At 43.6% G+C, this 24,964-nt stretch overlaps 1 protein-coding gene across 3 annotated transcripts; it reads left to right on the forward strand.

The window, feature by feature from the left end:
• Nucleotides 1-3,105: 3,105 nt before the first annotated feature.
• Nucleotides 3,106-24,964, forward strand: LOC113453028 (lysosomal acid glucosylceramidase-like). Of its 3 annotated transcripts, none has more exons than XM_087914154.1 (12): nucleotides 3,106-3,272; nucleotides 9,683-9,919; nucleotides 11,223-11,393; nucleotides 14,178-14,369; nucleotides 15,171-15,317; nucleotides 16,577-16,710; nucleotides 17,556-17,728; nucleotides 18,844-19,081; nucleotides 20,496-20,723; nucleotides 21,727-21,890; nucleotides 23,119-23,244; nucleotides 24,209-24,964. In XM_087914154.1, the coding sequence occupies exons 3-12, from the start codon at nucleotides 11,327-11,329 to the stop codon at nucleotides 24,309-24,311; spliced, it is 1,572 nt and encodes a 523-aa protein (XP_087770280.1). In that variant the 5' UTR covers nucleotides 3,106-3,272; nucleotides 9,683-9,919; nucleotides 11,223-11,326; the 3' UTR covers nucleotides 24,312-24,964. The 3 variants fall into 3 exon arrangements, with proteins under 3 accessions (XP_087770280.1, XP_087770282.1, XP_087770281.1); XM_087914156.1 differs by lacking the exon at nucleotides 3,106-3,272 and adding an exon at nucleotides 7,936-8,030; XM_087914155.1 differs by lacking the exon at nucleotides 3,106-3,272 and adding an exon at nucleotides 8,057-8,196.

Consider the following 24,964-nt stretch of genomic DNA (forward strand, 5'->3'; position numbering starts at 1 on the left):
CCTCAAACCAGCCAAAAATCAGCGGTGAGGCGCATGCATGCGCAGAGAGGTAAGTTTGCCTGCAGCTCGCTCTGTGTGCCACCTGTGGCATGCATGCCATAGGTTCGCCATCACAGCCCTACAATATTTCTTTTTTTTTTTTTTGTAAATTTTATTTGAGTTTTCACAAAGAGAAAAAAAATACAAATAAAACATCTTTTTTGAAAGGAGTGTAATCCCGGGTTACATTTCTTCGTACAGACACAAATTCAGGTTCATGCTCATTTTTATATTCTATTCCATATCTTATTACTATTTTACATTTTCTGCATAGCTTCTCCCCTCTTAATTTTCTCAATTTTATTTTAATTATTTCATCTCAGTTCAAATCATTGTATTTATATTTTTTGTCCGTCCTGTGTCTATTATCTTTTCTCATTAAACAAAATTTCTCCTGTAGTTACTGATTGGAGTATGACGCCTTTATATCTTTTCCCTAAAGTTGTAACATTCAATATAATACATAACTTCCATTCGGATTCTGCTTGGTACATTCTTAAAATACACACTGTATTCTTAAAAAATAAATAAATTATAAATGTATACAATTAAAACAACATTCCATTCCAATTCAATTCTATCATTAATATTAATATTCATTAAAGTCTTAACATCTTTAACATTACTTTTCAATTAAATATCATACTTCTATGGGAACAATTATAAGCTTTCCATAGTTAATTCCCTCACAGACTTATATTTTAGAAAACGTTAACTAATTAAAATGTCCCCGTTCCTTCCTAATTCAATTTTCTCATTTATTTTATTTCACTTATTTTATTTACAAACATTTCACTAAATTACACTATTTTATCCCTCATTTTAATCCTACCTTGTTTCCAATTTTCTAAAGTTATTTCTATTACTAATATAACAATACAATCTTATGTACTTTTACAGAATCCCTTTTCCCCTCCCCTTCCTTCCTTCCTCCTCTCCCTCTCCCTCCCTTCTTCCTTCTTCTCTCCCTCTCTTCTTCCTTCTCCCCTTCCCCTCCTTCCTTCCTTCCTCTCTCCCTCCCCCTTTCCTTCCTTCCTTCCTTCCTTCCTTCCTTCCTTCCTTCCTTCCTTCCTTCCTTCCTTCCTTCCTCTCCCCTTCCTTTCCTTCCTCTCCCTCCCCCTTTCTTTCCTTCCTTCCTTCCTTCCTTCCTTCCTTCCTTCCTTCCTCTCCCCTTCCTTTCCTTCCTCTCCCTCCCCCTTTCCCTCCTTCCTTCCTTCCTTCCTTTTTAGATTACAGTCCAACCCCCCTCACTCCAGCAGGAGACCCTAAAGTCAAGTGGGAAGCCAGCTTCGCTTAATAACCCGGTTACTGATTTAACAACTTCATAAACGTGGGGAGGAAGTTTGCAGCGCGGGTCCAAAACCCTACTAAAACGGCCTAGGAAGAGAAACTGGGGTCGCAAGTCGAGGACACCCCCTCCCCCCCATAGCAAGGAAGGAAACCATCGTTTGGTGCAGCAACGAGAAGAATTTTTGCTTGATACACCTTGATTTGTAGCCTGTCATTGCAGTCGACGGTTGGGAAGAGAGCCACGAAAAATCCGGTTTTTTTCCAGAAAAGACCTGCTCTCTCTTTCTCTCTTGTCATGATTATAATTATTGGTGGTTCCAACCGCTTTCTCCCAACAGACGTTTTAACAGCTACACCTTCCGTTGAAGCCACAAGGACAACAAAGGACACACAAGGACACAACCGCACCACTGCAGGCCTCCCAATCAGCCTCCAAGGAAGCAAAGTCTCTCTAGATATCTATATCTATATCTATATCTATATCTATATCTATATCTATATTTATATATATGGAGAAATGCCACATGAGCATCATCACAAAATCTCCAGAACCGTAAAGCCTACAAACTTGAAATTTGGCACTTATGTTCCTCTTAGTTTCTAAGGGCTCACTAAGAAAAGATTTTTCCACATGACCATTAGAGCATTTAGAGTATTTCTTATTATTCTTATTACTATTCTTATTACTATTCTTATTGTTGTTGTTATTGTTATTGTCATTGTCATTATTTTGTTTTTATGGCTGCTATTATTATTATTATTATTATTATTATTATTATTATTATTATTATTATTATTATTATTATTATTATTAACATGCCCTGATGCTAAGGAGTTCTATTCCCCGTTCCCACCTGGAAAGAAATCTCTTCCCAAGGCAAAACACAAGCAGAGGAGTTTTAGTTCCAGAGCACCAAACAGCTTTAGTCCAGAACAGTTGAGCTAAGCCACGCCCAGGCTCCTTGCTGTCCCCTTCATGCTCACGCAGCAAATACTGTTTCCGTTTCCAAACAGCCCGCCACTCTCTCACACACTGACAGGACGCTAGCCAGATGGATACCGACGGATGCTGGTAGGCCGGGGCACAATTTCTACCCCCCACCCTCCTTATTTTCCTCCCCCACCCCACAAACTAAGCTTGATCGCACCGTTTCAGACCCGGACTACAAAGCCTATCTGCCTCAGCCCAAGTGGGGGGAAAGAAAGCCTCTCTAAAGGGGGGGGGGTGTCAGATCTTACAAGAGGGAGGATGTAGGATCCTAAGGTGAACTTAAAAAGGCAAGCCCACTGAATCGGCTGCCCAAGGGCTTCCTCCTCTTCCCGGCTGGGGATGATGGGTGTGGGAACTCCCCACTCAGCCTCGTCCTCCTCCTCCCCCCCACAAAGCAAGGCTTCTGCTGAACCCCAGATCACAAGCGTCTGCCGAGGTTTTCCCCCTTCCCTACTTCCCCCGCCCCTTGCTTTCAAGATGCGAGCCTGCAGAGCGCAACTGCGCGGTATCCTTCGCTAAGCATAGGATGCGGCGCAGGGAGAGCCAAAGAAAAACCAAAAAAAAAGCCCTTGGTGGAGATAGCAGCCGCCCCGCCGCCCCATTTGCACCCCGAGCGCCGCCTTTTCCCGGCGGGTGGGGGGTTGGACTAGATGACCTACAAGGTCCCTTCCAACTCTGCGAATCTGAAGCCGAACGGACAAGTGGGTGGAAATCCGCGCGCGTGATTTCCACGCCCCTCCCCCCCTCTTGCCAGACTCCTCCTCCCCTCCTCCTCCCCCCCTTTTGCACCAGGCAGCTCACGTGACCGCCGCCCATCAGCTGATTTTTCTCCCTCCCTCCCTCCCTTTTAGGTTCCCTTCCCCTCCCCACCCCTCTCTTGCAGGGCAGGTGAGCAGCGGCGGCGGCTTCTCCGGCGCTGCCAAGGCGCTAGTCCCTGGGACGGCAGGGCGCGGTAGGTGCGGCGGAGGGGGCGGCTGCGCGTTGCGTGCAACTCTCGGGCAGGAGTAGCGGCGGAGCCTCTTCATTGCAGCGGTGCTCCCGGTTTCCGCGGTGGCTTAAGAACAGGAGGGGTTAGTAAAATGCGGAAGGAGGATGTCTCTTGCACGAGGGAGCCCTGAACCCCACTACACCTCCCTCCCTCCTCCCCTCTCCCCCTCTCTTCTCTCCTTCCTTCCTTCCTTCCTTCTTTCTTTCTTTCTTTCTTTCTTTCCTTCCCTCCTCCCACTCCTCTTTTTCTTTCTTCCTTCCTTCCTTCCTTCCCCTCTCCCACTCCTCCTTCCTTCCTTCCTTCCCTTCTACCACTCCTCCTTCCTTACCTTCTCTCACTCTTTCTTTCTTTCCTTCTTTCCCTCCTTCCCTTCCCACTCCTCTTTGTTTCTTTCCTTCCTTCCTTCCCCTCTCCCACTCCTGTTTCTTTCCTTCTTCCCACTCCTTTCTCTCCTTCTTTCCTTCCCTTCTCCCATTCCTTTCTTTCCTTCGTTCCTTCCCTTCTCCCACTCCTCTTTCTTTCCTTCCTTCTTCCCATTCCTTTCTTTCCTTCTTTCCTTCCTTCTTCCCATTCCTTTCTTTCCTTCGTTCCTTCCCTTCTCCCACTCCTCTTTCTTTCCTTCTTCCCACTCCTTTCTCTCCTTCTTTTCTTCCCTTCTCCCATTCCTTTCTTTCCTTCCCTTCTCCCACTCCTCTTTCTTTCCTTCCTTCTTCCCATTCCTTTCTTTCCTTCGTTCCTTCCCTTCTCCCACTCCTCTTTCTTTCCTTCCTTCTTCCCATTCCTTTCTTTCCTTCGTTCCTTCCTTCTCCCACTCCTCTTTCTTTCCTTCCTTCTTCCCATTCCTTTCTTTCCTTCGTTCCTTCCCTTCTCCCACTCCTCTTTCTTTCCTTCCTTCTTCCCATTCCTTTCTTTCCTTCGTTCCTTCCCTTCTCCCACTCCTCTTTCTTTCCTTCCTTCCCTTCTCCCTCTCGCTGTCTCTTCCTTCCTTCTTTCCTCCCTCCCTCCCTTCCCCCCTCTCCCTTCCTTCCTTCCTTCCTTCCTTCCTTCCTTCCTTATTCAAATAAGGCTTCCACTATTTATAGAAATCATGATGTTTAGCTGCAGGTCGAAAGTAAAAGAGTTTTGGGGCTTCGGGTAGCCCACTACTGACTGCAGAACCCCAAAAGGTGTTTTCTTTTTTTTAAGAAAAAAGGAAAATATTTTATCGCACCTTTATAACTCAGGATAGGGAACATATGTGTAATTCTCGTTCCTGCTCTTGGGTCTTTTCCCACAACACAATAACCCTGTGAGGTGGGTTCAGCGGAGAAGAATTGGCTCAAAAGTCACCCAGATGCCTTTGGTGCCTTAGGCAGGACTAGAACTCACCGTCTCCTAGTGATTGGCCCAAAGTCACCCAGCTGGCTTTCTTACCTAAAGGAGGACTAGAACTCACAATCTCCTGGTTTCTAGCCCTGGGCCTTCCCCACGAAGACTAAATTATTTTTATTTTATTCATTTTGCAAGAAAGGCATTCATTGGGAAATAGGAGGGGAACACGTGGGCCGGGGTGAAGTCCTCAACTAAGGATTAAAGGGACTAGTCCTCTTGAGGTCCCTTTGCATCACCCGCTCAGCTCTAACCCAGCTCCCCCGTAGGTTGCAATTTGATGGCTATCGAAACCACGCGTGGCTTTTAGGTGCCCTGTGGGGATCTCGCTCGACACGTTGAGACTGGCCCGGCTGGGTCACCCGAGTGCCACCTCTGAACGCCCAGCGGAGATGACGGGTGCAAAACTGGAGTTGTCGGAATGATAAAAATCAAATTTGAATTGCTCCTCGAAATGAGCAAACAAGGCCGGTTAGACGCCTGTGTTGGAAGCTGGCCATTTGGCAAATGGCAAATCAGAGCAATCGTGTGCCAAGGGGTTGCTTTTTTGGGGGGGAAGAGAGATAGAGAGAGATAGAGAGAGAGAGAGATAGAGAGAGAGAGAGAGAGAGAGAGAGAAGCGAAATACCCCTTATGCATCTTCACAAAATCTCCAGAACCGTCAAGCTATAAACTTCAAATTTGGCATTTATGTTCCTCTTGGCTTCTAGGGGCTCACTAAGAAAGGATTTTTCCAAATGACCCTCAGAGCATTTAGAGTATTTCCTATATTATTATTATTATTATTATTATTATTATTATTATTATTATTATTATTATTATTATTATTATTATTATTATTATCGCGCTCTGATGCTAAGGAGTTCTACTCCCCCTCCCCACCTGGAAAGAAATCTCTTCCCAATGCAAAACACAAGCAGAGGTGTTTCAGTTTTAGTTCCACAGCACCAAGTTGAGCTAAGCCACGCCCAGGCTCCTGGCTGTCTCCTTCTTGTTCACACAGCAAATACTCTTTCAGTTTCCAAGCAGCCCTCAACTCTCTCGCTCCCCACCTGAGAAGAAATCTCTTCCCAATGCAAAACACAAGCAGAGGAGTTTCAGTTTCACAGCACCAAGCAGCTTTAGCACAGTTGAGCTAAGCCACGCCCAGGCTCCTTGCTGTCTCCTCCTTGCTCACACAGCAAATGCTGCTTCACTTTCCAAACAGCCCTCCGTTTCAGTTTCACAGCACCTAGCAGCTTTAGTCCGGAACAGTTGAGCTAAGCCACAACCCAGGCTCCTGACTGTCTCCTTCTTGCTCACACAGCAAATACCCTTTCGGTTTCCAAACAGCCCTCCACTCCCTCACACACTGACAAGGATGCTAGCCAGATAAATATCGATGGATGCTGGTAAGCAGAGGCAGATTTCTCCCCACCACCCCTTATTTTCCTCCCCCAAAAAACTAAGCCCGATCACGTAGTTTCGTAGCGAAGCACAGGTATCCAGCTAGTTGTGTGCGTGTGTGTGTGTGTGTATCCTACTTCTCCTCCTTTCTTCTCCTCCTTTCTTCTCCTTCCTCTCCTTCAAAAAGGAAAGCCTTCCAGTTGACCCACATAACCTAAACTTCCTCCAACATCCTCACCCAAAAGTTGGAAGGCACCGGGCCAAACCAAAACTGCCTGAGAAGAATGAGGTGTATCACCAGGAACGCTTCCTTGCCCTACCGAGGAGAGAGTGAAAGTTGGCCCATATTCTCTCTCCGTTTCGTACTTCTGGTTTCTTATTTGTTTGGCCACAGTGGTTAAGCGAACCGCTGCACTGCAGCTACTCCTCAAGTTACGGCTGCACTGTGACTTTCCTTGTGGAGGGCATCAGTGCAGTTGTTTTTAAGTTCGTCACGAGCGTTGTTGAGTGAACCCGGCTTCCCCGTCGACAGGGCTTGCAAAACGGGATCGTGTGAACTCCCCGATGGGGGCGGACGGACGGACACCGGCACCGTCATAAATACGAGTCGGTGGCCAAGCGGCGGAATTTGGCTCACGGGACCACGGCGATGTTGCCATGGTCATTAAGTGTGAACGGTGGTCCCAATTCACTTTTTCCCAGTGCCGTTGCGACCTTCTGACAAGCCGAAGATTAGATTAACCGGAGGCCAAGCAGGAGACTTAACCTCCCCTTTTTCCAGGGACGTTGCAACTTGGAACGGTCACTAAAGGAACAGTGTTAAGTTTCATGCCCGCCTGTAAATTCTCCAGGTCAACTGGGTAGCCATCAAATTTATGTGGTATAACCTGTTTATAGGTATTTCCTTATTTCCTCATCCTTTTAGGCGAGTGTCACCTTCTACGCCGAGCTGCAAAAATAATGACAACAATTTAATCCCAGTTTCTCAGCTAAATGCAGCTGATGGCATGGGAAGCTGTTTTTGTGTGTGTGTGTGTTTGTGTGTGTATATGTATGGTATTCAGCTTTGTTCGGGTATTTTCCCACGTCATTATAGTTGTGCTTTTAAAGTTGTAGCAACGTTTCGGCAGGATCTCATCTGCCATCCTCAGGCTTCGGTATTGGGTTCGTCTGTGAGTCAAGACTTTTACAGTTGTTTCAAACCATTCTGGCACAGCAGTAGGCTAGCCCCAAATTTAAAACTGAAACCACTGTAAAAAGTCTGACTCAGTTTTAAATTTGGGGCTAGCCTACTGCTGTGCCAGAATGGTTTGAAACAACTGTAAAAGTCTTGACTCACAGACGAACCCAATACCGAAGCCTGAGGATGGCAGATGAGATTCTGCCGAAACGTTGCTACAACTTTAAAAGCACAACTACAATGACGTGGGAAAATACCTGAACAAAGCTGAATACCATACATACATACATGCATGCATGCATGCATGCATACATACATACATACATACATACATACATACATATATATACATATATACATATATATGTGTGTTGTGGCCCCGATTCCCCAAGTCTATGCTGTCAGAGGAAGAGGACTTGGAAGATGAGGAGGAGGAACTGGGAATGCCTTCCTCCCCAGGACCTTCCTCTCTGATAATGCCTCAGGTTCCATCAGACAACCGAGAGGAACAGCCTGAGATTAATCGGGAGGAAGGCATATCGGAGCAGCCCCTGACAGGGAGTCAAGAGGAAGAACGTTGGCTTGATCCTAAGCAGCGTCGTAGGGAGACACGTGAGCAGCAACGTAGGAGGCGTGGGAGGGTCAGAGAGTGAGCTGAGTCATTGAGCCACACCCCACAGGGGATAAAAGTGGGTGTGTTGTCGGCTGGAACTTTGTACGGGACAGAGTTTGATCTTACTTCAGGTTTTCTTTGGGAATGATTTTCGTGGTCTGCCTTGTAATTTTCTGTAAGTAGCTTTTTATTTGTTATCAGTTTGGACTTGGCAGGCGGAGCGTGTTGGAATGCCAAGGACGTTATCCGTTCCAAAGAATTAACTCTGTGAAGTCTGAGCCAGCTTGCCTGCCTGTGTTTATGGGAGTTTGTACTCTTTCATCTTTGGGGAAAGAAGAAAGGTGAGACAGAACATATATGTGCATGCGTGTGTGTGTGTGTGTGTGTGTGTGTGTGTGTGTGTGTGTGGATCTTTGGTTATTCAGGTTTTCTCCCGCGTAAAATTGGAAGTATCTTGGCGACGTTTCAACGAAATCTCATTTGTTATCTTCAAGGCTTGTGTCTTTGGCTTTGTGCTTCTTGGAGTAATGTGAGTTTGCAGCTGCTTCTTCCTTTTAACTTCTAGTGGGGGTGTGACTTGATTGGGTGGGGGCTTAAGAAGATAGATAGATAGATAGATAGATAGATAGATAGATAGATAGATAGATAGATAGATAGAGATATAGATAGATATAGATATAGTTATAGATTAGATACAGATAGATATAGATAGATATATATTCTTAAATACACACACACACACACACACACTCTAGAGTAGGTCTATCCCCTTTGCCTTCCACTAACACTGTTTTTATAAAAATCCTCCCATATTTCACTATAATTGTTTGCTTTGATCATCCCTTTTTTAATATATTTAATGTCCGTTGTTAATTTTATCATTTCTTGCCAATTCCCAGTTGGTCTCTAGACTTAAGGGGGAAATTACAACCCCAGTTCTACCTCCCTAACGTCTTCCTAGATAGACCCAACATTTTTAATTTTTAACTTGTTTGCATTATTTATGCCAAAATGTTCTTTATGCATGAGAATACTTCCTCCAAGCCATGGTTATTCTCGTTTGCCTTCTTTCCGCATCAACATCTGGCGGAACTAATGTGTTTGTGTGTGGAATTGAGTTGCCCAATGCTAGTTTCCTAACCTGGTTTGTAGTTAGCCCCTTCCAGAGCTAGTTTAGTATCCTGGTTAAAGGCGTCAGCCTAGAAACAGGGTGCCCGTGAATTCTAGTACAGCACTGGATACAAAGCCAGAATAGTAATAGAAATAGAATTATGAAAGAATACAATAAAATTATGAAAGATTACAATAAAATAGAAGAGCATTAGGATAGGATAGGATAGGATAGGATAGGATAGGATAGGATAGGATAGTTGGAAGGGACCTTGGAGGTCTTCTAGTCCAACCCCTGCATTCAAAACTATATTTATTCTTATACCTGTATCTTGTAAGCGATTGACAAATCAAATAAATACTAAAATACTAAATACTAAAACTCAACTCTGTTATTCTGTATTTTAAATTGACCGATTTGAAGCTAGTCCTCATCGGCTTTTTTTTCCAAGTTCTTTTTAACAGGGAAAAAAACCTGTTCTTGCTTTGAACCAAGGCTCTGGGCTTATTTTATTTTATTTTTTTAAAAGGGAAGGGAAGTAAAATCGAGCATTTTTCCATAATCCTTTTTTTTCCCTTTTTCCTTTTTGAAGACTGAGAAGATTTCGCTGCCTGCCTCGGCGGTTTTGAGATTTATTCTGTGGGAAGAAATCCTGTTTTCACTACTGCGCTTCTTAATTCTCTCTCTCTTTTTTTTCTCTCTCTCTCTCTGGTTAGTGGTTAAGAAGATAATTGTGAGGTTGTGACAAGCGAGGCGTGGAAAGGAAAGCGGTGGATTTAGCGAAGTGGATAAAAAGATTTCTTGCAAAGCGGTCAGCCAGAACTGGTTTTTTAGAAAGCTGCTCTGGAACAGAGCAAGAAGGATATATATTTTTTTGTTCCCCCCAAAAAATTTGGGCCGAAGGAAGACTGCAACGAAAGCCGGCAGTTCCATCGTCAGCAAGTATTTGCCAGGTAAGGTCCTGAGTTCAAATTTCACCGTTCCCCCCAACTAATCTTTCCTCCTTCCCGCGCTTCGAGACGAACGCTCAAAAAAGAGGCAATGGAGGCTGACTTTGAAGAGAACAGGCTCCGAAACCGACGGCACGAAACTTGTTCGTTCTGTTGCTGCTTTGAAGTTTTCCGGGCCAGCTCAGGCAGGGGATGATGGGAACCTCACGGCATCGGAGAGGAGAAGCCTCGAGACGGGAATTTAGGCATGTGGAGAGGACGTTCTGGTTTTAAGTTTGATAATTAGATTATAAGATTATAATTATGGCAGATTTGTGATGATTGTTGAAGTATTGATTGTGCGCTTCCATATAAACGGACATACTCTCCTCTCTCCCTTCCTTCTCCTTCCCTTCTCTTTCCTCTCCTCTCCTCTCCTCTCTTCTCTTCTCCTTCTGGTTTCTTCCCTTCTCTTCTCTTCTCTTCTCTCCTCTCCTCTCCTCTCCTCTCCTCTCCTCCCTTCTGGTTTCTTCACCGTTTTTCTCTCTTCTTGTCTTCTCTTCTCTTCTCTTCTCTTCTCTTCTCTTCTCTTCTCTTCTCTTCTCTTCTCTTCTCTTCTCTTCTCCTTCTTGTTTCTTCCCTCTTTTCTCTCCTCTGGTTTCTTCTCCTTTTCTCTCTCTTCTTCTCTTCTGTTCTCTTCTCCCTTGTGGTTTCTTCCCTCTTCTTCTCTTCTCCCTTCTTGTTTCCTCATCTCTTTTCTCTCTTCTGGTCTTCTCTTCTCTTGTCACTTCTGGTTTCTTCCTCTTTTTTCTCTCTCTGCTTGTCTTCTCTTCTGGTCTTCTCTTCTCTTTTCTTCTTTCTTCTGGTTTCTTCCTCTCCTCTCTTCTTTTCTCTCCTTTCCTTTTCTTCTTTTCTCTCCTTCCCTCTCCTCCCCTTCTCTTTTTTCTGCTCTTTCTCTTTTTTTCAGTTCGTTCCCATCTGATCTAAATTGCTTTTAAAAAAAGAAAGAAAGAAAGAAAGAAAGAAAGAAAGAAAGAAAGAAAGAAAGAAAGAAAGAAAGAAAGAAAGGGAATTTTGAACAGGGTGTTCATGCAGTCTAAAAAACAACAACAACAATGACTAGTGATGTTTAAAATCGCTTGACGATTCCTTTCCCCAGATGTCTGTCATTTGCTGAGCTATAATAACCGCTTGTCCTTGTGACGATTTAAGGCTCTGATAAGGAAGCCTGCGGATTGTATAACATGTTATACTCATGTTGGTTTGCTACTTGATTTCAACAGGTAGACAGCTATTAAAACTTGGAATTTCCTTTTCCTCGTTTCAGGAATTTTGCAGCGACGAAGAACCATCTTGGGGTTGGGGTGGGGAATCTCTGATCTTCCAATTTCCTGATTTTGCCATTTTTGGGGTGTGTGTGGGGGGGAAATTATGGCGTCGGTGACAATCCAGCTTATGGCTTTGATCTGTTTGCTGACCGTGGCCAAGACAGCGACGGGTGAGTTTCGGGCAAATTTCTTTTTGTCTTCTTAAAAATTCTTTTCACCCTGCATGCAGTTTCATCCTATTTGGCTTTGGGGAGAGCTGTTGTTTGGGCTGGGTTTAAAATTTTTTTTAAAAAGAGTCCGCAATATAAACAGAAATAGTTCAAAGTTGGAAGGAACCTTGGAGGTCATCTAGTCCAACCCTCTGCTTAAGGAGGAAGACCCTAAATCCATTTCAGATGAAAGGTTATCCAATCTGTGAGATATAAGACACCCCACCCCCCGCAATAAATTAATGCTCACAATACGAAGGCAAGTCTGGTGCACAATTTCAAAGGTTTATTGAAGAAAAGATTGCAAGGGCGGCCCCCAAGACCCCTCCCAAGGGGATTGAGTGCAAGGAGAGCAAAATTCCATATTCAAACAATACATTTATACCCCTGCACAAAAGATGCCACACTTAAGAGGCCCTCCCCGACACACCCTTATTTTCTACATTCTAAGATGAGCTAAACTATAGGCTTAAGGGTCAACATTAGAATTAGAGTTCTTTTATTGGCCAAGTGTGGTTGGAAACACAAGGAATTTGTCTTTGGTGCAAATGCTCTCGGTGTACATAAAAGAAAAGAGAAATTCATCAAGAGTCAAGAATCATCAGATACAACACTTAATGATAGTCATAGGGTACAATAAGGATAGAATGGAATGGAATAGGAATAGAATAGAATACAATTAAGAAGAGAAGAGAAAGAAGAGAAGAGAAAGAAAAGTGAAGGTATAGAATAGAATAGATAGAACAAGCGAAAGAAGAAGAGAAGAAGAGAAGAGAAGAGAAAGAGGAGGAGAAGGGAAGAGAAGGTATAGAATAGGAATAGAGGAGAGAGGTAGAGTAGAGTAGAGTAGAGTAGAGTAGAGGAGAGGAGAGGAGAGGAGAGGAGAGGAGAGGAGAAGAGAAGAGAAGAGAAGAGAAGAGAAGAGAAGAGAAGAGAAGAGAAGAGAAGAGAAGAGAAATTAATGGAATAGGATAGGATTCTTTATTGGCCAAGTGTGATTGGACACACAAGGAATTTGTCTTGGTGCAAATACTCTCAGTGTACATAAAAGAGACATTCATCTAGAGTCAAGAAGCATCAGGTACAACACTTAATGATAGTCATAAGGTACAATCAGCAATCAAATCATACTAGGAAACAGTATGCATCGTAAGGATGCAAGCGACAAAGTCACAGTCATACAGTCACAAGTGGGAGGGGATGGGTGATAAGGAGTGATGAGAAGATTAATAGTAATAATAGTGCAGACTTTGTAAATAGTTGGACCGTGTTGAGGGAATGAGTTGTTCAGCAGAGTGGTGGCGTTTGGGAAAAAAACTGTCCTTGTGTCTAGTTGTTCCGGTGTGCCAGGCTCTATAGCGTCGTTTTGAAGGAAGGAGTTGAAAGAGTTTATGTTATTATGAGGGGTGTGTAAATGTTTGTCATTGTTTTCTGAGCCTCGGTGGGTGTTTCACTGCTGGGTTTTACCTTGGGAGGGTGTCTCTTATCTTATTTACTTGTTGCCTAGATCTTCCTGTTTTCCAAGAAGATTGTGACAATGCACCATGTCCTCGTCACTGAACACATTGTAGGTTTTAGGGTGGATGTGTGTGGGGTTATACGTAACAGAAAGAGTAAAGAGGAACCTCCTAGCTTAACCCTACTATGTAAAATCCTATCATAAAAGAGTCACTTATAATACATTTCTCTCAAATCTCTTCTCGAAAACCTTCCGTGATGGAGCCATGCGCACCTTCCGGTGGCTGGTTGTTCCGCTGATTAATTGTACATCTCCCTGGCAGTGGAACTTCCATGTTGAAGGGCAGTCTACCTTTCAGCGAAGGGTTTAGTTGCCATCCCTGATAGGCATCCGGCTGTCCTTGTTTGTAAACAAACAACACGAGGAAAAGGTGGCTCCTTCGTTTAAGCAAGGACTTCCTGCTTTTTTAAAAAACTGTATTTTAATGAGGATTTTATTTTTAAGGAAGGAGGGTGTAACAAGAGGGAAGGGATTTTGCATATCTCCTTCATCACTTAGGATTCGCTGGGTGTGGATATAAAGAATCGGAATTCTTTATTATTTTATCTCTCTATATATAAAAGGAGAAATGCCCCTCATCATCACAAAATCTCCAGAACCGTAAAGCCTACAAATTTGAAATTTGGCACGTAGGTTTCTCTTGGCTTCTAGAGGCTCACTAAGAAAGGATTTTTCAAAATGACCATCAGAGCATTTAGAGTATTTCCTATATTATTATTATTATTATTATTATTATTATTATTATTATTATTATTATTGCTGTTGCTGTTGTTGTTGTTGTTATTATTGTTGTTGTTGTTGTTGTTGTTATTATTATTATCTGATGCTAAGGAGTTTTACGCCCCCTCCTGACCTGGAAAGAAATCTCTTCCAAATGCAAAACACAAGCAGAGGAGTTTTAGTTTCAGTTTCACAGCAGCCCCAAGCAGCTTTAGTCCAGAACAGTTGAGCTAAGCCACGCCCAGGCTCCTTGCTGTCTCCTTCTTGCTCATGCAGCAAATACTCTTTCAGTTTCCAAACAGCCCTCCACTCTCTCACCCGCTGACAAGGACGCTAGCCGGATGGATACCGATGGATGCTTGTAGGCAGAGGCAGATTTCCCCCCCGCCCCTTTATTTTCCTCCCCCAAAACTAAGCCCCGCCACGTAGTTTCGGAGCGAAGCACGGGTATCCAGCTAGTATTCTGTGTATAGATTTTCGTGAGAACGGTTCCCTTCTCCATCCAGGAAGCCGAGACTGCGATCGGAAGTATTTCGACGATGACTCAATGGTCTGTGTGTGCAACAGTACGTATTGCGACACCCAGGATCCCGTCCTTCTCCCTCCCTTGGGTCAGTTTGTCGTGTACGAAAGCAGCAAATCTGGGAAGCGGCTGGAGCGCAGAGAAGGTCATTTCCAGAACAGAACAACCAATCCAGGTATTTCTTCCTCACATGTGTCAGGGACTTCCGGTTGTGTTTCCTTCAAGGACGGACCGAAGACCGTGATCGTGCGCGGCTTCGATCCACGTTGTACCTGTTAGACGGCTCCAAACGGAGCTAAAACCACCTTGAAGGGGTGGGAAAGAAGAGGGAGACTGCATGTCAGGTCGAGGGGAACCGGATGTGTCAGGGACTACAAGTCCCATTTCTCCCTGAGTCCAACTGGCTGGTGGCCATGGAAGGAAGCGGAGAGACAATAGCGCCTTCTCGAGGCGGTTTTTAATGTAATGAATACAGGCTGCTTTACAGATTAACCGATTAACAGAGTTGGAAGGGACCTTGTAGGTCATCTAGTCCAACCCCCCCCTCACTGCCCTCGACTTACATCTGATTTGTTTAGTGACCAAAGTTACAGCGGAGTTTCTCACACTTACGGCCATTGCTGCGTCCCTGCGGTTGCACGATCAAAATTCAGACACTTGGCCACTGACTCATATTTATGATGGTCACAGCGTCCTCGGGGGGTGACACATGGTCCCCTTTTCCGACCGTCTGTCAGCTGGATTCACTTAACAACCGTGTTACTAGCGTAGTAACTTCAATGATTCACTTAAGAACAGTTAACTGTTAAGCTTTTACCAGTCCCAGACTGAATCAAATTGAAGATTAATAATAATAGTAATAATTATTCCATTACATGCTTCCAACTGTAACATTCTATTTGTGGCCTTTATTTTAGGTATTTGTTTATAAAATGTACAGGCCCCTTATCTTTCTTTCCGTCCTTCCCTTTCTTAGATATTCTTCTGATTTTGGAGACGGATCAGCGGTATCAAAGAATAAAAGGATTTGGGGGCTCCGTCACCGATGCAGCCGCCATCAACATCCTGGCTCTATCGCCGAACGCCCAGAAAAATTTACTCCGTTCTTACTTCTCGGAGGAAGGTGAACGTCGGTTGCAAGGGGTTTAGTGATTGAAGAGGGAGGTAGAAAGGGAACTAGAATGAATTGTGCTGAGAAGAAACTACAGGGTGGACGCGCGTTTGTGCATTCTATCCAGTGGTGGGATTCGGTCGGTTCTCACTGGTTCAGAAGAACCGGTTGTTAACTTTCTGAGTAATTTGATTTAAATCCCGCCACCGATTTTTTTTCTCCATGTTGTGTTGCTCCAATGTCTACAAGAAAAAAAAATTGGTTAAAGAATTATAGCTGTCAATTTGTGCCAATTTTTGGAGATATAACAATCTTGGGAAAATGATATTTACACACATACCTATGGGCTCTCCACTCATATAAACCAGGGAGTGACCCTAACTGTTTGAGAACATGTATTTTCATAACAGGGAGGTTACTACCCACTATTAAGGTACTATAATGTGTCAGGACTATTTTTTTATATATTGTAAATAGTGATGTCTATTGCTGGTCTAAGACCGTCATAAAGTTATATTCTATTCTTCTATCTCCACGTTTGAGCTGGAAAAATGAACCCAGGTCTGGACACCATTTTTAGCTGGGGAAAAAAATTCTCTGGAAACAATGTGCAAATGTGACTAACTAAAACTGTTTCCGGCTTTGATCGGATTCCCTTTGAGAATGGAACAGTTTGCCTTTAGAAGTTGTGGGAACTTCATCCCTGGAGGCTTTCAAGAAGAGACTGGGCTGCCATTTGTCAGAAATAGTATAGGTTCTCCTGGTTGGGTGGGGGGTTGGACTAGATGACCTACAAGGTCCCTTCCAACTCTGTTGATCTGTAATCTGTCAGAAATGGTGTAGGGTCTCCCTGCTTGGGCGCTTAAGGTTACATTCCTGGGCTGCCAATCAGCACAGATTCCTTCTGTGTTTCTACAGCTAGTGCTTGATTTAAAGTCCACATATTGAGCCCAGCTTTGCTGTCAGACATTTCATCCAGGGAGTTTTGCCCTCTTTTACGACGGTAACAATACAACCCTTTTGTGACTGTGTGGTCCAGTTGCTAAGTTTTGGATTTAGAATTTGCAAAGGAATATATATATATATATATATATATATATATATATATATATATATATATATATATATATATATCAATTCTTGGCCCGGCCAAGCTAACCAGCGGTCTGATTGCATACAAGCTGAGTTATTGTGCTCAAATCCACCCACCCACCCACCCCTGCACACACACACACACACACACTGACTGTCTGCCTATTTACACACCACAGGGATTGAATACAATATTGTGCGTATGCCCATGGCGAGTTGTGACTTCTCTGTCCGGCCATACACCTACGATGATTTTCCGTATGACTACGAGTTGAAGAATTTCAGCCTGGTTGCAGAAGACCTACTAATGAAAGTAAGCTTTACACACACACGCACACACACACACACAAAAGATGGGGGTCGGGGTCGGCAGAGGGATATGGGGATGACTCTGGGCGGCTTCCAGAAGTTGTAAATGCGTTTTTTTTTAAAAAAAAATTGAAAAACCTTTATTGAAATTAGTAACGTTAAAATACAAATAAATTTAAAGATAGCTTTTTACAATTCTCCATCATCTTTGACAGTACTAAAATATCTTTGCTACCTAAACATAATCCCACACATTTCAAGTTATTCATATCCATATCTATATCTTCCTCTAACCTGTACATTTCTTATTCCTATTATCTAATCATTGATACCAATTTTCCCAGCTGTATAATATTCCGAGTCTTCCTTGTCCTTTAACTCTTAAAGTGAGTTTATCTATTTCTTCACAATCTTAAAATCTTTTGGATTACAAAATTGGCATAGTGTCTTCTTTCCAGCATTGTGCGAGTGCGATTCTCGCTAATTCTCTGTAATTATAGTCAAAAATCATGTACTTTTGTCTTTTTAGCATATTTTCCCTCAATAATCCCCACAAGGAACTGAAATTACAGCCATTTTTCGTATTTTGATGCAGTATTTTTTAACTTCAGGGTAGAGCCACCATACAGGAAAGAAGGTACCTGTTTACCTTCCCAACAATTTGGATTTAGATTAGGGTACATTTTTGCCAACCTTGTTGGGGCTATCAATGCCAACGTGTGAATGGAGTTTTTAAAAAGATGTTGGGTAACCCTTTTGTCTGAAGTGGTGCCTAAGCAGGGGGGGGGGGGTTTGGACTAGATGACCTCCAAGGTCCCTTCCAACTCTGTTTATTCCTCTTCCCCACAGATCCCCATCGTCCATCGGGCCAAGGCTATGTCCAAGAGGCCCATCTCCCTCATGGCCAGTCCGTGGACGGCTCCGATTTGGATGAAGAGCAACGAGGATTGGAAAGGAAAGGGTTGGCTGAAGGGGCAGGCAGGGGATTCCATTCACAAAACCTGGGCTTCCTATTTTGTCAGGTGAAAACGGGCAGACAAATGTCTTTTATTTTACACTACCCTCTGTAGGTTGTAGTTGGCAAATGGAATAAGAGATCCTTATTGCTCCGATTCGTCTCTTGAAAGACGGTGTGGAGTTGCAGGCTGCATCTCTTCTTTCCGCGTTTATTTCTTTTTATTTTATGTAGCAAATTTATTTGGCTTTCTTAAATCTTGACCTGGCCGAGTTTTCTTTTGCAGAGAGGCAAAGAAAACTTCTAGAGAAAGATTGAGCCCGCAGTTTGCAAGAGCCAGGCCTGACCCATTGGATGGTACCTGTGAAAGTTTTCTTAGTAATTATGTTATGAAATTGAGGGGTTCAACCTTTAATAAGTGAACATGCACGTTCACTTAGTGTGTCTAGCTGTCCTTGCTTTAAAAAAGTTAAAACTCAATTTAAAAATTATTTTCAGAATCATAAATTATTTTTTTTAACATTAACTTATGTTTTTACATTAGAAGTTACTTTTTCAACATGAAAAGTTATTTTTTAAAAATGAAAAATAGTTTTCAGAGCTAAGCATATCCTTCCAAGTTAAAAATTATTTTTTTAACATTAAAAATAGTTTTTGAAATTAAAAAAGTTTCTAAAATGAAAAATACTTTTTAACATTTAAACATACTTTCTCAAATTAAAAAATAGTTTTTAAAATTAAGTTTTTTAAATTAATTTTTTTTCCACTTAAAATATTTTTTAAAATGAAAAAGTTTTTGAAATGAAAAAACAGTTTTTAAAATAAAAAAGTTTTTAAAATGAAAAAAACCCAGTTTTTATAATTAAACAATAGTTTTTAAAATTATTTTAAAATATTTTAAAATGGCAGTTAAACAGTTTTTAAAATTAAAGTTTTTGAAATGAAAAAAGATGGTTTTAAATTAAAAAAGATAGTTTTAAATTAAAATGGTTTCTAAAATTAAAAAAAAAAACGGTTTTAAAAATGAAAAAACAGTTTTAAAAATGAAAGAAAAAAAATTTAAATGAAAAAAAGACCAGTTTTTAAAGTTAAAAAAAAGTATTTTAGATGGTTGCCTTCAGGAGTTGATCATTTTCGCTGGTTTTAAATGTGAGCAAGGCTTGTCTTTTTCTCCCGGCCAAGGTTCCTCGATGAATATGCCAAGCAGAATTTAACCTTCTGGGCTATCACCGCTCAGAACGAACCTTCCTCTGGATTTGTGAAAAATTATCCTTTCCAGACGATGGGATTCACCGCGAAATCACAACGTGAATTCATTGCCTTGGATCTTGGCCCAGCCTTGGCCAAAAGTTCGCACAAGAACATCCAGTTAATCACCTTAGATGACAACCGGATTCATCTCCCGAAATGGGCCAAAGAGGTGAATGGAAGGCTTCAAACTTCAAAACTTTTTTAAAAAAGAAAAAGGAAAAAAACAATTATTTTTTTTAAGAAATCAAGCTGCTTAGTGTTCTGACCAAAGCTTGCTGAGACTGTAAAGAAGAACACCTTTAATTAAAACAATTCTTGTTTGAGTTCAGTGCTGGGAATTACGTGCATTCCCAGCCGGTAATGAGTCTCAAACAGTTGCCAACTATTTTCCTTTGACCTGCCAACTTAGTTGTTGACCTGCCAACTAATGTCCTAATTGGGAATATGCTTAAACGTTTTTACAGCCTTGTTCATTTCCTTTCACAATTCTTACATAATTCCTTACATAATTCCCCGTCAGGGATTCTTACACCAGGGGGTCTTCAAAATTGACAGCTTTCAGACTTGTGGACTTCAACTCCCAGAATTCCTCCTCCTCCAATCACGTTAGTTCAGGAATTCTGGGAGTTGGAAGTCCGCAAGTCAAGTTTGAAGGCCCTTGGGTTACACAAAGGCTAACATGGCATTATTATTGCTCTTTCTTTTACAGGAATAATTCTTTATTTCTCACAAGATAAGGAAGGTGATGTTTGGGGGGATCTCTTGGTGGCCTCCTGTCCCAACAGCCAACGAGCCTGAGATTTTTCCAAGCTTTTTTAAGAGTAAAAATGTGAGGTTTTTCAAAGAGATAGGACAAGTGAAGGATGGAAGGATTTCAAGTGCCAGAATTTCCCAGCCAGAATGCTGCCTGGGGGGAATTCTGGGAGTTGAAGTCCACCTGTCTTAAAGCAGGCAGGCTGGGGGGATTCTGGAAGTTAAAGCCCTCAACTTGCCAAGGTTGAAAAACACTAAGCTAAATAGTCCTCTAACTCAGGGGTCCCCAGCCACCGGTCCCTGGACCAGTACCGGTGCGTGGAACAATTTCTACCGGGCCGCCGGTTTGCTGGGTGCCGCCATCTTGTTTTGATGAAAAAGTGCTTCCGGTGAGCTTTTTCGGGTAGAAAGCAGCGTTTGGGTGCTGAAAGAATCCTCGCGCCTTAGTTTCATCGAGGGGGGGTATGTGGCTTCGAACAAAACTAAGGCGCGAGGATTCTTTCGGCACGCGTGGCAAGGCGAGCCGAGCGACCGTCCCGAAGCCGTCCCGAAGCCCATCGACACAGGTACAAAGGAGGAGTTGAAGGTGGCGGGGAGAAGCAGGGGACGGCTGGCTGGCCGGTCACTCGGCTCGCCTTGCCATGCGTGCTGATGCCGGTACCGGGCCGCGGATGATTTTGTGATGCCGGTACCGGGCCGCGGCACAAAAAAGGTTGGGGACCACTGCTCTAACTGGATTAGAAGCAGCGGTTTCTGCAGGTCCACGGCAGGGGTTAGACTGGATGACCTCTGCATTCTCTCCCGACTCTGATACCTTCTCCCCTGTCCAGGTGTTGAGCAGTGAGAGCCAAGCCTATCGCTACATTCACGGCATCGGCCTCCACTGGTACATGGACTTCATCAGCCCCATCAAGGGGACAGTAGAAGCCACGCAACGCCTCTTCCCTGACTATTTTCTGATTGCCACCGAAGCCTGTGCCGGATCTTTCTTTTGGGAACAGGATGTTATCCTCGGCTCCTGGGATCGAGGCGAGGACTACAGCCATAGCATCTTGGAGGTACAATGTGGGGTCGGTGGAAGAGAGTTGGGGTGAACGCCAGGAGGAGGAGAGAAGGGAGGGAGGAGAAAAAAGGAACAAGAGAGGCAGGGGAGGAAGGGAAAGGGGAGGGTCAGAAGGAACAATAGGAGGAAGGGAGAGAAAGGAGTGAAAAGGAAGAGGGAAGGGAAGGAAGAGGGAGGGAGGGGAATGGTAGAGGAAGGAAAGAGGCAGGGAAGGAGGGAGGGAGAGGTGGATGGAGGAAAATAGGAAGGGAGAAGAAGGAAGGAAGGAAAGCAGACGGGAGGGAAAGGAAGGAGAATTGTAGGGGAAGAAAAGAGGAAGGAAGGAGAGATGGGAAAGAAGGAAGGGAGGAGAATTGTAGGGGAAGAGAAGAGGAAGGAAGGAAGGAGAGATGGGAAGGAAGGAAGGAAGGAAGGAAGGAAGGAAGGAGAGTTGGGAAAGAAGGAAGGGAGGAGAATTGTAGGGGAAGAGAAGAGGAAGGAAGGAAGGAGAGATGGCAAGGAAGGAAGGAAGGAAGGAAGGAAGGAAGGAAGGAGAGATGGGAAAGAAGGAAGGGAGGAGAATTGTAGGGGAAGAGAAGAGGAAGGAAGGAAGGAGAGATGGGAAGGAAGGAAGGAAGGAAGGAAGGAAGGAAGGAAGGAAGGAAGGAAGGAAGGAAGGAAGGAAGGAAGGAAGGAAGGAGAATTATAGGGGAAGAGAAGAGGAAGGGATGGGAAGAAAGGAAGGAAGGAAGCAAAGAAGCAAGGGGAATTGAAAGGAAGAAAAGAGGAAGAAAGAAGAGATGGGAAGGAAGGAATGAATGAAGGAAGGAAGGAAGGGGAATTGTAGGGGAAGAGAAGAGGAAGGACGGAGAGATGGGAAGGAACGAAGGGCGTGCAAGTATTGAGAGAAAGCAAACAGAAAAAAGGCAGTTGGAGGAAGGAAGAAAAGAGAAGAAAGAAGGTGGAAGGGAGTGAAGTAAATTGATGAGACTCTCATTCTTTCCCTGTCTTCCTTCTAGAACTTGAATCACCACGTCGTCGGTTGGATCGATTGGAACCTGGCCCTGGATTTACAAGGGGGACCAAACTGGGTGAAGAACTACGTGGATAGTCCCATCCTTGTGGACATCAGCAGCGACAGCTTCTACAAGCAGCCCATGTTCTATCACCTGGGGCACTTCAGGTGTAACCGCCGGGCTGGGCTGGGCTGTGGATGTTTGGCCATTGTGCCCCCCAAAAAGTGACCTTAGGGGGTTAGGAGTAGTGATGAAACTTCGGATCAGATTCTTGGCCTTTTTGGGTCTGTAGAAGACCCCAAGGAGAGCTGGGTTGGAAGAAGGCAACAAAGGGGTTAACCACCTCTACCTCGTGAAAACTCAGTCTAAATCTGGTGTGTATTTTAAGGATATGCTAGGTTTAAGTCCACCGTCAACCATAGATGCTCAACTGAATTTTCAAGTCAATTGGCTAACGTTAAGTTCAACCAATTAACCTGAAGCTCAACTGGAAATCTGAGCTCAGCCATCCAGCCTTAAACTCAACTGACTAACCAATCAGCCAACGTTAGGTTCAATGAGCCAATCTTAACTTCAACCAGCCCACCCTAAGCTCATCTGATTAACCTTAAGCTCAACGAGCCGATCTCAAGTTCAACCAGCCAACCTTAACCTTAAGCCTTAAACTCAACCAGCCAACCTTAAGCTCAACCAATTAATGTTAAGGTCAACAAGCCAATCTTAAGCTCAGCTGATTAACCTTAGGCCCAACTGGCCAACCTGAAGCTCAACAAGCCAACCTTAAGCTCGGCCAACTCATCTTAAACTCAATTGGCCAATCTTAAATTCAATCAGCCAACTGTAAGCTCGATGAACTAACCTTTGGCCCAATTGGCCCAACTTAAACTCAACAAGCCAACCTTAACCTCAGCTGACTAATCTGAAGTTCAACTGATCAACCTTAAGATCAACCAACTAATGTTAAACTTAACCCGACCAACCTTAAGCTTGATTGACTAACCTTAGGTGCAACTGGCTAACCCTTAAGATCAACAAGCCAATCTTAAGTTCATCTGGCCAACCTGAAACTCAACTGACAAATCTGAGGCTCAGTTGATTAACCTTGAGCACAACTAACTAACTTTAAACCCATCCAGCCAAACAAGATCAACTGACTAACCCTTGAGGTCAACTGGCCAACCTCAAACTCAACTGCCCAACTTTAAACTCAACCAACTAACCACCCTACACGATTATCACTTTGGGGAAAAAGTGAAGGGGAATGTTTTGTGTACCATCTTTAAGGCACAGCTTTTCAGGGAACCCCCCATTTCATGCTCAGGATTTCTAAATTGGTGGATCCCCTTCCCCCCGGCGGGATCTCTTCATCCTCTTCTCCTTTTTCTCCCCTCGTAGCAAATTCATTGTCGAAGGATCTCAGTGCGTTGGGCTGTCGGTGGTTAAAACTGACTTTAGTTGCAACCTGGAACACGTCGCGGTGCTTCGTCCCGATGGATCGGCAGTACTGGTGGTCCTTAACCGGTGAGTGCCAGTATTCCAAACGTCTGTGCTTTCAAAGAGCCAAGTTTCTAGTTCTCATGAAGAGGTTTTTTTTTATTTTTTGGTCCTTTTCAAACGCATCTCACTTCAAAGCAGGCTATCTGTCAACTCATAAAATATTTCTAGGGTCTTTTTAGAATTTCCAACAGAAAGAGGGGGGGGAAAGGGGTTTGAAAGAGCAGTGCGGCAGCTTGGAAGCCGAAAGTGCATTCCACAAATAGTTTTTCAGAGATAGTAACTAAATGATCGAAGTTTTCACCTCGCAAATATCAAACTGGAGAGCATGATGGATGACTCTGGGCTATGGAGGTGTCCCATTGGGGAATATGAATTACGATACACCCAGGGGGTCAGGGGGAAAAACCAAGGTCAAAGGTGACAATGAATGTTGTGTCTCAGAGTTGGTTACACCCAGGCAGTGCCGGACATGGTAACTCCCAATAAATCCTTTGGAAGTTTTGGAAGTTTGGCTGGAGACTCATGATTTAATTGGGGGGAACTGCTAGAATCCGGACACTATCCAAGGTTCACGTCACTTAAGATAACATATCGCGTGAACAAATTGTATCCATTCTCTCGATTTGTGTGTGTGGGCTTCTGGACTCAAAAACGAATCACTTTTTTCGGGGCGGCATATAAATTTAATAAATACTTGGGAAAAAAATGTAGAATGGCAGTCGAAAAAATAAGCGCCCATTTCAGTGGTCGGAATCTTTCACACCTAACTAGGCGTCAAAGCCTCTAGCAAACTGCAGGAATTAGCAACAACCCAAATAAAAACTTGTGATAAATAACACTGGAGTAAAAGTAAGTTACAGTCGTGTGCCTGTTTTGTGATTGTGTTTCTGCGTTCTGTTTCTCCTCTCTTTTTCCCTTCTCCTTTTCTTATTTCCCCTCCTCTCTTCTTTCCCATCTTTTCTTCCTTCTCTTCTTTTCCCTCTCACAGGTCTTCGTTCAACTTCACCTTTGGAATTTCCGACTCGGTTGGTTTTATTTTCACCCAAATTCCCGCCAACTCCATCCAGACGTATCTCTGGCGGCGCCAGTAAGAAGGGAGGTTTTTTTTTTTTTTATACCGAGTACCAGTAGCCAGAATAGCTTACTAACCCTCTCGAGAGACGGGATGGCGGCTCAGCCCAATGGATTGCGTTTTTCTAGGAGATAAACCTTGACGGTGGTTGAAGAAGCCGACATTTGAGGCTTGCCGGCATGAACAAACCGCGATTCCTGAAGCGTTTATCGATAGATGGTTCAAATGAACCAAAACCAAGGTACTCCTTCAAATGTTCTGCCTGGGAAATTTCTTGGCAAGACTGTTGACTTCAGTGCTGTGTGTTTCCCGGTCCACTTCAATTAAGCCTCAAATCCTGGCTTACAAGCCACAGGAACACTTAACCACAACCAGCTGCCTGCAAGCCAAGTTATGACTTTCGTCTCACGGAGCTCAGCCTGGATGAGGTGGGCGGTGGTCCATCTTGTTCCAGACGCCCAGCTACTTCGTGGTCAGCATTTCAAATTAAGCTGTTGGGATCATCTTTAATCTGGGTTGTTGTTGTTTTTTCTTTTTTCCATCTTCAAATTATTTCCGGTGTAACTGACAACGTGATACACCGATACTTAGCTGATTATCTTTACTAAGATCTGCCTTTCTTCGGCTCCAGATTGTCCTGCACAAAGGAGAATTAAATGACCTTGTGGCTTA

The sequence above is a fragment of the Pseudonaja textilis genome, chromosome 16 (genome assembly GCF_049901715.1).
Source record: "Pseudonaja textilis isolate UNSWEBS1 chromosome 16, rPseTex1.2, whole genome shotgun sequence".
NCBI classification, from domain to species: Eukaryota; Metazoa; Chordata; class Lepidosauria; order Squamata; family Elapidae; genus Pseudonaja; species Pseudonaja textilis.